This window comes from Ranitomeya imitator, chromosome 7 (assembly GCF_032444005.1).
Source record: "Ranitomeya imitator isolate aRanImi1 chromosome 7, aRanImi1.pri, whole genome shotgun sequence".
In the NCBI taxonomy this organism is placed as follows: domain Eukaryota; kingdom Metazoa; phylum Chordata; class Amphibia; order Anura; family Dendrobatidae; genus Ranitomeya; species Ranitomeya imitator.
Window position 1 is genome coordinate 177,248,825 of NC_091288.1, and position 14,437 is coordinate 177,263,261.

Here is a 14,437-nt window from a genome sequence, read left to right on the forward strand (position 1 = left end):
TTTGGAAACCATTGTACTGTACAGGGATCAGATGCCCAGGATGCAATCTCCTATAGTAGGGAAGTATTGTCAACGAGATATATATATATATATATATATATGTATATATATATATATATATATACTGCTCAAGAAAATAAAGGGAACACTTAAACAACAGAATAAAACTCCAAGTAAATCAAACTTCTGTGAAATCAAACTGTCCACTTAGGAAGCAACACTGACTGACAATGAATTTCACATGCTGTTGTGCAAATGGAATAGACAACAGATGGAAATTATTGGTAATTATCAAGACAGACTCAGTAAAGGAGTGGTTCTGCAGGTGAGGACCACAGACCACATCTCGGTACCATTGCTTTCTGGCTGATGTTTTGGTCACTTTGAATGTTGGTTGTGCTTTCACACTCGTGGTTGCATGAGACGGACTCTACAACCCACACAAGTGGCTCAGGTAGTGCAGCTCATCCAGGATGGCACATCAATGCGAGCTGTGGCAAGAAGGTTTGCTGTGTCTGTCAGCGTAGTGTCCAGGCTGGAGTCGTTACCAGGAGACAGGCCAGTACACCAGGAGACGTGGAGGGGGCCGTAGGAGGGCAACAACCCAGCAGCAGGACCGCTACCTCAGCCTTTGTGCAAGGAGGAACAGGAGAGGAGGAGCTCTGCCAGAGCCCTGCAAAATGACCTCCAGCAGGCCACAAATGTGCATGTGTCTGCACAAACAGTTAGGAACCGACTCCATGAGGATGGTCCGAGTGCCCGACGTCCACAGATGGGGGTTGTGCTCACAGCCCAACACCGTGCAGGATGCTTGGCATTTGCCACAGAAAACCAGGATTGACAAATTCGCCACTGGCGTCCTGTGCTCTTCACAGATGAAAGCAGGTTCACACTGAGCAAATGTGACAGACGTGACAGAGTCTGGAGATGCCATGGAGAGCGATCTGCTGCCTGCAATATCCTTCTGCATGAGCGATTTGGCAGTGGGTCAGTAATGGTGTGGGGTGGCATTTCTTTGGAGGACCGCACAGCCCTCTATGTGCTCCCCAGAGGTAGCCTGACTGCCATTAGGTACCGAGATGAGATCCTCAGACCCCTTGTGAGACCATATGCTGGTGCGGTTGGCCCTGGGTTTGTCCTAATGCAGGACAATGCCAGACCTCATGTGGCTGGAGTGTGTCAGCAGTTCCTGCAAGATGAAGGCATTGAAGCTATGGACTAATCCGTTCGTTCCCCAGACCTGAATCCGATTGAGCACATCTGGGACATCATGTCTCGCTCCATCCATCCAGTTGCACCACAGATTGTCCAGGAGTTGGCGGATGCTTTAGTCCAGGTCTGGGAGGAGATCCCTCACGAGACCATCAGCCGCCTCACCAGAAGCATGCCCAGGTGTTGTACAGTAGGGAGGTTATACTGGCACGTGGAGGCCACACACAATACTGAGCATCTTTTCCTTGTCATGAGGCATTTCCACTGAAGTTGGATCAGCCTGTAATTTGATTTTCCACTTTGATTTTGAGTATCATTCCAAATCCAGACCTCCATTGGATATTCATTTTGATTTACATTAATAATTGTTATGTTTTATTGTTCTGAACAAATTCCACTATGCAATGAATACAAATTTGCAACTGGGATATTTCATTCAGAGATATCTAGGATGTGGGATTTTAGTGTTCCCTTTATTTGTTTGAGCAGTGTATATATATATTATAAATGAACTGAGCTGAGACTGAGCATGTGCACTTCTGCTCAATCACGACAAGATCACAGAGTTGCATTTCCAAGGTTTCAGGATCGCTAAAGGTTGCTGAGATTTGACCTCCATTGATCAGCAATATGAGATAGGGGATGACTTTCAATTTTGGAAAAACTCCTTTAACCTTGATTCCATAACAATGTTCCAGAAGAGAACATAGAATCATAAAATGTTGGAGTTGGGCGGGACCTCCAGGATCATCGTGTCCAACCCCCTGCTCAATGCAGGACTCACTAAACCATCTCAGGCAGATTTCTGTCCAGCTTCTGTGTGAAGACTTCCATTGGAGGAGAACTCACCACCTCTCGTGTGCGGAAGTTACCCCAACAGGGAAGCCCAGTAGTGATTTGGGGGTTTTGCTAAATGTTAGAAATGCTATGCACCCCATTCAAAAATTGGACTGCTGTAAGCAATGATAGTCGTCTACCAAAAAGACTCCATGGCATTTTGTGGTGCCGGTGTAGATAACGATAATCAGACTAAAAATGGATTTGCTGCATAATAATGTTTGACCACAATGATAGGATATTCTGCTAATACCTTATAATATTAACTGCAAGCAACTTTGCATGGTCAACGTAGTAACATGACTATCGTCAAAGGCAAACTGCATGCAGAAGGTGAATGTAAGGACATGGTCGTAACTTACTGGACTAAATCTGCATCGTTTAGTCATTTCTCCACTAATCCTTCTTCTTACAGGATAATCCCATCTGATGTCTGTGCCATGTATCTGCTTTCTCTATTGCAGATACACATATTTAAAGGAGATGTCCACCACCAAATGAATGATTTCTGTAATTTACACTAATAACACATAGAGAGATTTTATGCATTAGATGTAAATGCCATCACACATAGCACCTTGTAGAATGCTGCCATTACCAGGGTATCTTTTTCGAAATATCAAGTATGTCCTCCACTGGATCAGACGGACTTTAATGGTATGGTCTCCATGAACAGTCACCTTCCTATTAATCTGGCTCGGAAAAGGCAAACCTTGGTCATTAACATGAGAACCTGCCACCTCCAAAAATGCTTTTCAGTTGCAGGGGCAATCTGCAGATAAAAAAACTTTTAAATCATGTCCGTCTGCCTTACTGGGCTACAGGGAGAAAATGAAGTTATATTCTCCCTGCAGCTGCTCGCTTCCAGTCATCGGAAGGAGTAAAGTCACCGCTCAGTATACAGTGAGTGCGGTTATCACTCCCCAGCACGGTGATTGACAGCTTCCTTTGCCGCGTGTGTGCAGAAAAGGCTGTCAATGCATAACTTAATCAAATGCACTTTTTTTTAATGCATCTTGCCCATTTTATTCTATGGATTCACCATGAATAAAGGTTTTTGGAACGTAGGCCTGTACATCCACACAGTATAAATGTGAACTTACCTTACAGGACTTCTAACATTGGTCATATGATGGGCCCACACATATAGGTACAGTGCAGCCATCCGAGCCGAGTCCTGTTCACCTCTGGGCCCACCACAAGGCCCGAGCATTTTTTTTTACCCTAGAAGAACCAAGTGCTGTCAGTTTTTTCATGGACCCATTGATTTGAATGGGTGATTTTGATCCGTGACTGCCTAAAAACAGATATGCTTCCATTTTATGTTTTGCGGACACTGAGTCACAAAAAAACCTGAGAGATGTGAACATGGGCAAAGACTATAATGTGTAAATGTTGTTCATGGATAGAACATGTACACATTATAGTCTTTGACTGAAGACCTTTAGGCTTTAAAGGGAATCTGTCAGCAGTTTTTTGCTATGTAATGAGAGCAGAATGATGTAGGGGCAGAGACCCTGATTCCAGTGATGTATCACTTACTAGATTGCTTTGTGCAGTTTTGATAAAATCCCTATTTTATTTGATGTAGATGTACAGCTGTGTGTAACCCCATGGACATCCCTGAATGGCAATTTCCTGTGCGCACTGTCAGCAAATTGCCAATCAGTGACGGGGGAGGGGTTACACAGATTAGCGGGACTGCCTGGCACGCGACATCTCGTTTACAGTGATGATCTCCTGCTAATAAAACACTGATTGTAATGAAACTACAGCACACTGCTGAGAAAGTGACTTATCCCTGGAATCATAGAAAAATAGACCGGCACCAACCAGATAGTATGGTACTGTGGAATATACCAAAAACAGAATACATAAAGAAAAAGATAGGAATTAGTATAGAAAAGCAAATATCCCTGGAATCAAGCTCTCTGGCCCTATATCATGCTGAGCCCAGATTATATAACAAAAGCCTTGTAACATATTTCCTTTAAAAAAAAAAGGAATAAATATAGAGGATATATTAGAAAATCTAACTTTTCATTATACAAAGAGTATAATTAATTTCAAAAAATGAAATACCCCTTTAAAAATGACTAGTTACCAGGTGAAAAGTACCAAGTTTTTGCTCTTATTTTCCTCCTGCTGCTCCCCTGAGTATTCCATTTTTTTCTTAAATACACCCTGCGGTTCCAGAGATGTGGGCCATTTTATTTGGTGCTAGTTTTTATGATCTTCACAAAGGGGAGGTGCTTACAGGGTAATTATGCAAAGCAGTCTAAAGACACGCCCAAGAGGAACCAATGAGCCACGCCCCTTTTTTTTGGGGGGGGGGAGACTATAAAACAATAGCCTTAAGTAAAAAGTCCAATATCTCTGGAGCCAAATGGTGGATTTAAAAACAAACAAACGTATGTCTTACTCTGAAGAGCAACGGGAATAAAATAAGAGCAAAAACTACGCACTGTTGATCTGGAAAAAAGTTCTCTTTACATATGAATGAGCATAATAAAGTCATGTATGCCCAGATTTTTTTTTATATATCATAAGCACATTTAATTATTTTGATTACTTTCCTACTTTGATTACAAATTTGACATTCCTTTAAATATTTACGACGATTAATGAAGATCGTTCAGTATGGTATCTCTTCTATTTTCTAACAGCAAATCATAAAGTATCCAGCTAATATAAAGCAGGTCTAACTGTTCTTCTTGCATCTGGCAGGCGTGGGAATGAACCGTCATCATTTGCCCCACCTAGGCGATCCGCAGGAAACAGGAGAGCTGTAGAAAACGCAGCCGACGGGTCCGAGGAAGATGCTGACTCACGAGATGCAGACTACAACGGAACGAAAGCAAGCGAATAATCCTACTCCTTATCACATCGCGTGCCTTTGGACTGTATCACAACTCTACTTATCCCCCTACAATCCATGAGATTGTTCTCAGCTGCACTGGCAAGACGCTAATTCTCTCTAATGCACATGCACCAACATGGCGCCCCAATACTGCAGCGTGGAAACCATGCAGAAGGTCCAACCACTGCCGAAAGGAGGAAGTCTACTCTCCCCGCAGCACCAGCCTAGGTAAAGGGTCAGCTCCCAGTGTGTACTTCTAGTAGTGAAGGGGAGCTGAACTTTTAAGTCACCCTTGGGCATTGGGCAGTGCCAACCAGTGTCTGCCCAGTATAAGCCGTACCACACTGGTGGTATTGGGCGACCCAGGAAGACTACTCGAGATTACCATTTGACCCACTCATTCACCGGTTGACGCAAAGAAAATGTTCTCGCTCGCTCAGTTCTCCATTCTTTTATGATCCAGTGTGCCACCTATCAGCTATTATCTCAAGATCTGGCATTTGTTTTTAACTCTTCGTGCACCAAGTGCCTTTCTGTTCACCGGTATTAAACATAAACCTCAGATGTATTACACTGTTTATTTGTGCACCCTGATCGTGCTAAAGCCACCTCCACTCAGAAAATTATACAGCACAAAAATACATAGTACGCGACCTCCTGTATTAGTTGCTCATATTCTAGGGGTAGGATGATTGAGAGTTTCTTTGGTTTCGACAGCAGTGGACTCTTAATCCACACCCCCCTCCCCCGTTGTGTTACTAATGTCTATTTAAATGCAATAACTTTTGATTTGGCTTCTCTAATAAAATTCAGTTTTATTGCAAATGCCATTGGTTGGGTCTGTTTAGTAAAGTAACATTAAAGAATGGGGGAAAAAAATATGGCAGATAAAAGAATTTGGAGAATATTACACCCTTATGGGGTAAGTCACACACACAAAAAAAAATATAAACAATAAAAAGCAGAAAAAAAGGAAAAAAATATTTGGGGGGAGGAGCTTGGTCTGAAGTAGAGCAGGTTGTTCAAAAATCTTTGTATACCCAAGACCAAGTCATTAAGGCTAGATTCCCATTGCGTTAATTGGTTAGCGCTAACGGACAGCGTTGCACAGCGAAAATGTCGCAATTAACGCCGTGCAACGGGTCCGTTAGCGCACCCATTGACAGCAATGTTATTTCTGCCTGTAGCGCATCGCTAGCGCGTGCCATTTTCGGCACGCGCTAGCGATGTGCCGTTCTTCTGTGACGGACCTCGGACGCTGCTTGCGCTAGCGGGGACGACGCTAGCGGGGACAGCGAACGCGGCCACAAAATAAACATTACGTTAGCGCAATCCGCTAGCGCTATGCGCTTAACTGATTGCCCTAACGCAATGGGAACCTAGCCTAACAGATTTACCTGTCTGCATTACATATTTTTTAGCGATGCCCAGTTTTCTAAGACGAGAGTTTTTGAAGAAGACAACTCTTCAGGAAATTCCTGTCTTTTTTACCACCTCTTTGGTTGTTTATTTTTTATAAAGGGGTTGACCTATCCTAGGATACAGGTCTGCAGTCACTCTATTTGATTGCAGACTTGTGAATGCTCACAGTGTGCGCTGTCAGGATTCTCTTGTGGCGGGAGCGGACGGGTCGAAGTATGTGCAGCACAAACGGGACAGGACCGCAAGTATGTGCAGCACAGTGGCCCAGTGGTTGGCACTGCAGCCTTGCAGCGCTGGGGTCCTGGGTTCAAATCCCACCAAAGACAACATCTGCATGTTGTCTGTTCTTGTATGTTCTCCCCGTGTTTGCGTGAGTTTCCTCCCACACTCCAAAGACTTACTGATAGGGAATTTAGATTATGAGCTCCATTGTGGACAGTGATGATAATGTGTGTAAAGCGCTGAGGAATAAGACTATAAAAGCATAATAATATGTGATTTGCATACATGTGGTCACAGCAGACTAAACTTGCGCGGCCTTGCTCAATACAAGTGAATTAAATGAGGTCGGTCACACTCTCCCGGCACCAGAGAATCCTGACAGTGTGCGTTATGCACCTTGTGAAGGTTCACGAGTCTTCAGTCACATAGAGTGACAGCAGACTCGCCCTACAAGGCTGGACAACACCTTTAATCGTGTATTTTAACTACTGAGCGGCTGCCAAAGCCGGACACCTGAAGAATGCTACAGTCAACCACTTTGCAGCTTTTGAAGCCTGAAGAAGTCAAGTGAAACTCAAAACGATGACATTGCTGGGCACATGTTCATTCTCTTTTGTGTTTTTTTTTAGCTATTTGTTAGGTAGGTTCCAGGTGCACATAACCTAGCACAGGAGCTTGGTGCTTCATGGTGGGGCCAAACATTTATATACACCTTCCTACCTGCTTGCTTTCCCTCAATCTTCACCCTTCTCTTCTTTGATTGAATCATAGGGCCAAAGGATGGTGGAGATAGGTGAGAAGGTGTACTTAAATAATTGGCCCGTCAAGGGTGCATCAAGCGCCTGTACTATGCAGAGAGTCACTTTCAAGGCTCATTCTGACATGCGAGAAACTCGGATGAGTCTCGCAAGTCAATACCCGGCACTCGGATCAGACCATGCAGCCACACGCTCCGCTTCTGAGTGCCGGGTGTAGTGCCGGGTATTGACGTGCGAGACATCCTAGTTTCTCGCATGTAAGTATGAGCCCTAGGAATAACATGATCTATCAACAGTCAATGGAAACCAAAGTCAACAACCAATCCAGGTCACAAAAAACAACAGGCAGATCAGATTGGTGTGAATGTTATCATGGCAACTCCTAATATGAGTCATTAGTGTATATGGCCCCCGTTCACAACTTCCTCTGGTAATGCTCCTGATGAGATGGCGGAAGTTGTCCTTGGGGGTCTCCTCCCAGACCTATGTATGCGAGAACTCCTGGATGGGATGTGGTACTACTTGGCGTCAGTGAATACATTATCTCTGAATCTATAGTTTCTCATTTGGACTCAGAAGTGGGGAACGTAAATCAAACGCCTCAATGGCAAAATGTCTCAATAACGTCATCATCCAGGAACAGCCTACACCCAGGGCATTGTCCTGCACAAGAAGGATCCCAGGGCACCCTGCACCAGCATCATCTGTGACAACGGATCTGACGATTTCATCCCAGTCAGGGTCCTATTCACAATCATGTGGAGGTTTGTGCGACCTCCCAAGGACATGTCTTCCCAGGCCATCATTGACCTACCCCTACCGTCAAACCGACTGAACTTAATGTTCAACACTGCATTGCCAGAGTCTTTCACGCCTGTCCGCAGTGGGCATCGACTATCATCAGTGAAGGGAACGGGGCACCAATGGTATCTTGCCAATTTTGTCATTTCATGGCAAATGTCAATCAAGCTGAGAAAAGCTGGGGTGAGGTGGGGTGGCAGAATAACTATTTTTTTTTAACCATTCATTCCCACATCCACAAAAATATCTTCAAATTATTTCATAGACACTACTTAATATAAAAGTTTTTATACTTTTTGTGCTTGTAGAAGTGATCGTCTGCTGAAATATATTCAGTCTTTTCTGTTTTGTGTGAAGGAGAAGTCATGAAGCTACTGCTCTCTAGTGATAGTCAGTAAGGCTAGTTTCACACTTGCGTTTACATGCGTTTGCGTTTTTTAAACACATGCAGATAAATGTGTGACAGCTGCCAATCATCAAAATAAAGTAAAAAACCCACTATAAACAGAAAGAGCTAGGGTTAGGGATCCTAACCCTACCCCTAAAGGGATCCTAACCCTAACCCTACCCCTAACCTTAAAGGGATTAGGGTTAGGGGTAGGGTTAGGGGTTGGGTTAGGGGTAGGGTTAGGGGTAGGATCCCTTTATCAATTTTATGGTGTGGGGTGGTTTATCAGTGTTTTTTTTTTTTTTTTTTTTTAAACGAGTTTATGACCACTTATAAAATGTGTTCAAAGTGCTGCCCATTGTGTTGGATTGTCAATGCAACCCTCTTCTCCCACTCTTGACACACTGATAGCAACACCGCAGAAGAAATGATAGCACAGGCTTCCATTATCTGTCTTGCACCCACTGTGAAATTTGGTGGAGGATCGGTGATGATCTGGGGATGATTCAGCAAGGCTGGATTTGGGCAGGCTTTTCTTTGCGAAGGACATATGAATCAAGCAGCATACAAGGTTTTTCTGGAAAACCAGTTGATTCCTTCTGCTCAGGCAATGTTCCCCAACTCTGAGGACTGGTTTTTCCCAGCAGGACAATGCGCCATGCCGCAAAGCTAGGTCAATCAAGGTGTGGATGAAGGACCACCACATCAAATCCCTGTCATGGCCAGCCCAATCTCCAGGCCTGATCCCCATTGAAAATCTCTGGAATGTAATCAAGATGATGATGGATAGTCACAAGCCATCAAACAAAGATAAGCTTCAATTTTTGTACCAGGCAAGGAATAAGGTCAACCAAAAGCAATGTGAAAGACTGGTGGAAAGCATGCCAAGACGTATGAAAGCTGGGATTAACCCCTTAAGCCCCGAGGGTGGTTTGCACGTTAATGACCAGGCCAATTTTTACAATTCTGACCACTGTCCCTTTAGGAGGTTATAACTCTGGAACGCTTAAACGGATCCCAGTGATTCTGACATTGTTCTCTCGAGACATATTGTGCTTCCTGATAGTGGTAAAATTTCTTTGATATACCTGTGTTTTTATTTGTGAAAAAAATGGAAATTTGGTGAAAATTTTAAAAATGTTGCAATTTTCCAACTTTGAATTTTTATGCCCTTAAATCACAGAGATATGTCACACAAAATACTTAATACGTAACATTTCCCACATGTCTACTTTACATCAGCACAATTTTGGAACCAAATTATTTTTTGTTAGGGAGTTATAAGGGTTAAAAGTTGACCAGCAATTTCTCATTTTTACAACACCATTTTTTTTTTTAGGGACCACATCACATTTGAAGTCATTTTGAGGGGTCTATATGATAGAAAATAACCAAGTGTGACACCATTCTAAAAACTGCACCCCTCAAGGTGCTCAAAACCACATTCAAGAAGTTTATTAACATTTATTCACAGGAATTTTTGGAATGTTTAAAAAAAAATGAACAAAAAATTTACTTCAGCTCCAATTTGTTTTATTTTACAAGGGTTACAGGAGAAAATGGACCCCAAAAGTTGTTGTACAATTTGTCCTTAGTACCCTGATACCCCATATGTGGGGGTAAACCACTGTTTGGGCGCATGGGAGAGCTCGGAAGGGAAGGAGCGCAGTTTGACTTTTCAATGCAAAATTGGCTGGAATTGAGATGGGACGCCATGTTGTGCTTGGAGAGCCACTAATGTGCCTAAACATTGAAACCCCCACAAGTGACACCATTTTGGAAAGTAGACCCCCTAAGGAACTTATCTAGATGTGTGGTGAGCACTTTGACCCACCAAGTGCTTCACAGAAGTTTATAATGTAATAATGTAGAGCCGTAAAAATAAAAAATATTTTTTCACAAAAATGAACTTTTTGCCCCCAATTTTTTATTTTTCCAAGGTTACCAGAAGAAATTGTACCCCAAAAGTTGTTGTGCAATTTGTCCTGGGTACGCGGATACCCCATATATTGGGGTAAACCACTGTTTGGGCGCATGGCAGAGCTCGGAAGGGAAGGAGCACTGTTTGACTTTTCAATGCAAAATTGGCTGGAATGGAGATGGGACACAATGTTAGTTGGGGAGCCCCTGATGTGCCTAAACATTGAAACCCCCCACAAGTGACACCATTTTGGAAAGTAGACCCCCTAAGGATCTTATCTAGATGTGTTGTGAGAGCTTTGAACCCCCAAGTGTTTCACTCCAGTTTATGACGCAGAGCCGTGAAAATAAAAATTCTTTTTTTCCACAAAAATTCTTTTTTATCCCCCAGTTTTGTATTTTCCCAAGGGTAACAGGAGAAATTGGACCCCAAAAGTTGTTGTCCAATTTGTCCCGAGTACTCTGATACCCCATATGTGGAGGGAACCACAGTTTGGGCGCATGGGAGGGCTCGGAAGGGAAGGAGCGCAATTTGGAATGAAGACAGATGGAATGGTCTGCAAGCGACACATTGCGTTTGCAGAGCCCCTGATGTATACAAACAGTATAAACCCCCAAGTGACCCCATATTGGAAACTAAACCCCCCCAAGGAACTTATCTAGATGTATCGTGAGAGCTTTGAACCCCCAAGTGTTTCACTACACATGCAGAGCCGTGAAAATAAAAAATCATTTTTTTCCTACAAAAATGTTTTTTTTTAGCCCCCCAAATTTTTATTTTCCCAAGGGTAACAAGAGAAATTGGACCCCAGAAGTTGTTGTCCAATTTGTCCTGAGTACACTGATACCCCATATGTGGGGGTAAACCCCTCTTTGGTCGCATGGGAGAGCTCGGAAGGGAAGGAGCACTGTTTGACTTTTTCAACGCAGAATTGGCTGGAATTGAGATCGGACGCCATGTCGCGTTTGGAGAGCCCCTGATGTGCCTAAACAGTGGAAACCCCCAATTCTAACTGAAACCCTAATCCAAACACACCCCTAACCCTAATCCCAACCGGAAATGTAATCCTAACCCTAGCCCCAAGCCTAACCCTAATGGGAAAATGGAAATAAATACATTTTTTTAATTTTTCCCTAACTAAGGGGGTGAAGGTGGGTTTGATTTACTTTTATAGCGGATTTTTATGATTGGCAGCCGTCACACACTAAAAGACGCTTTTTATTGGAAAAAATTTTTTTTGCGGTACCACATTTTGAGAGCTATAATTTTTCCATAGTTTGGTCCACAGAGTCATGTGAAGTCGTTTTTTTGCAGGACGAGTTGACGTTTTTGATAACATTTTCGGGCACGTGACATTTTTTGATCGCTTTTTATTCCGATTTTTGTGAGGCAGAATGACCAAAAACCAGCTATTCATGAATTTCTTTTGGGGGAGGCGTTTATACCGTTCCACGTTTGGTAAAATGGATAAAGCAGTTTTATTCTTCGGGTCAGAACGATTACAGCAATACCTCATTTATAGAATTTTTTAATGTTTTTGCACTTTTATACGATAAAACTATTTTATAGAAAAAATAATTATTTTTGCATCGCTTTTTATAGCTTTATATCGCTAGGACTATAACTTTTTTATTTTTTTGCTGATGATGCTGCATGGTGGCTCGTTTTTTGCGGGACAAGATGACGTTTTCAGCGGTACCATGGTTATTTATAGCCATCTTTTTGATTGCGTGTTATTCCACTTTTTGTTCGGCGGTATGATAATAAAGCGTTGTTTTTTGCCTTTTTTTTTTTACCGTGTTGACTGAAGGGATTAACGGACGTGGCGATGCTAAATATGTGTACTTTTATTGTTTGTTTTTTTATTTAGATAAAGAAATTTATTTATTGGAACAATATTTTGTTTTCTTTCTTTCGTGTTTTTTTTTTTTTTTACACAACTAAATATATTTTACGTTATAACATTGCCCGGGGGGGGGGAAAGGGCATCATGTTATAAGGTCAGATCACTTGTCTGACACTTTGCAGAGCACTGTGTCAGATCACCGATCTGATATGCAGGGCTGCAGGCTTACCAGCGCTTGCTCTGAGCAGGCGCTGTGAAGCCACCTCCTTGCAGGACCCGGATGCAGCCCCGTGGCCATTTTGGATACGGGGCCTGCAGGGAGGAGACGCTCGGTACAAGGTGAGCACATCGCCTTGTACTGAGGGTCTCAGGGAAGCACGCAGGGAGCCCCCTCCCTGCGCGATGCTTCCCTATACTGCCAGAACACTGCGATCATGTTTGATCGCCATGTGCCAGGGGTGGTCAGATGTCAGCTGCGATAGCTGACACCCGGCCGATCGCTATGACGTACTATCCCGTCCCTGGGAATTAGTGGTTATTCCACAAAATATTGATTTCTGAACTCTACCCAAGTTAAAACATTTGTATTGTTGTTTCTAAATGATTATGTACTTTTTTTTTTTGCATTATTTGAGGTCTGCAAGCAATGCAATTTTTTTTTGTTATTTTGACCCTTTCTCATTTTCAGAAAATACAAAATGTATTGCTTGGAACTTCAGAGACATGTCAGTAGTTTATACAATAAAAGAATTTACATTTTGCTCAAAAATTTACCTATAAAAGAGAAAAATCAGACAAACTGAACATTTTGCAGTGGTGTCTTAATTTTTGCAACAGCCGTATACACATAGATACATAGATGTCAGTGACACACATTATATATATAGATAGATAGAAGAAAAGCCGTTAATTCTTCTGCCACGTACTGTAAAATCACTGCAGGAGCCGACAGGACAGAAGAGCTGGATTACATACAGTAAATACACATAGAATAGTTCCACAGATGTCAGTGACATATACAATTGGTACAGTGTGTGTGCAACTTACTGTACATGTTTTTAATTAGTAAATGATTAATTTCCTGAAAAAAAAAAAGTGGTGTGGGCATCCATGTACTTTTCATAACCAGCAGATGGCTAATGTTTATAGCCTGGGAAGGAGGTAATACCCATGGAGTTTTCCAGGCTACTAATATCAGCTCAAAACTGTATACTTAGCCTTTACTGGCTATTAAAATGAGGGACCCTAAAAAAACAAACAAAAAAAAAAAAAACAGGGTCCCCAATAGTTAATAATCAGCAAAGGCTATGCAGACAGCTGCGGGCTGATATTAATGGCCTAGGAAGGGGCCATGGATTCTGAACCATCTCCTAGGCTAAAAACATCAGCTGTGGGCCACCCCCACAAAAGGTGCATCTCTAAGATGTGTCAATTTTGGCACTTAGCCCCGCTCTTCCAACTTGCCCTGTAGCAGTGGCAAGTGGAGTGATATTTTGGGTGGGGAGGTTTGAGGTCACCTTGTATTGTGACATGTTTGAGCACACTCTTCTCAAATACTTTGGCCCTCATTCAACAAGACCGTTATTGTTCAAGCTGGTCTAGATGAGGGTGCCAAATTCATTAACTAGCATGTACCTTTTAACGAATCAAGTGTATCTGAATAGCGTTGTGCGCCTTGTCACAAACCTTACTCCAATCCATTACTGGAGTATGACTTGTGGCATAAGACATTCTGCAGAGACGAATTAGATGAGCTGTGGCATCATCCCCATGTTCTGCCCATTTCGGAGGATAAGGGTGAAACTGGTGTGAAAACTTCAAGTCAACTTGCGTGGCGTCATTGGTTTAATGAACAGGGCCTTTTCAGTTTTCACTTTAAAAACAAAACAAAAACAAAACAAAAACCCCCCACAGTTTGCACATACCATGTGAGCAATTAAGGTATGGTAAGTAGTGATGAACAAAGCGTCAACCGAGTGTCTCCAGGGTACTCAAAAAAGAGGTTTGAGTACCCTCGGCTGTTCGACAGCCGCAACACGTGCAGGGATCGCCTGTTTGTTAGGTAATCCCTGCAAGTGTTCCAGCTGTCAGACAGCCGCGAGACATGCAGCTGTGGGGACATGAACATATTATTCGAGAACGTCGAAGTCATGCTGTTAGCACACGAGCA

The 14,437-nt window shown here is 42.8% G+C and overlaps 1 protein-coding gene across 3 annotated transcripts in view; it reads left to right on the forward strand.

The window, feature by feature from the left end:
* MYH11 (myosin heavy chain 11) overlaps positions 1 to 5,734 on the forward strand; it is a 128,563-nt gene extending 122,829 nt beyond the window's left edge. For all 3 annotated transcript variants that reach the window (XM_069734097.1, XM_069734095.1, XM_069734096.1), the window contains one exon: positions 4,777 to 5,734. Coding sequence is in view for 2 of the 3 variants with exons in the window: in XM_069734095.1 (XP_069590196.1) it covers positions 4,777 to 4,918 (142 nt within the window). In the remaining variant the exon portion in view is untranslated. The remainder of the gene's footprint in view (positions 1 to 4,776) is intronic.
* Positions 5,735 to 14,437: the final 8,703 nt, after the last annotated feature.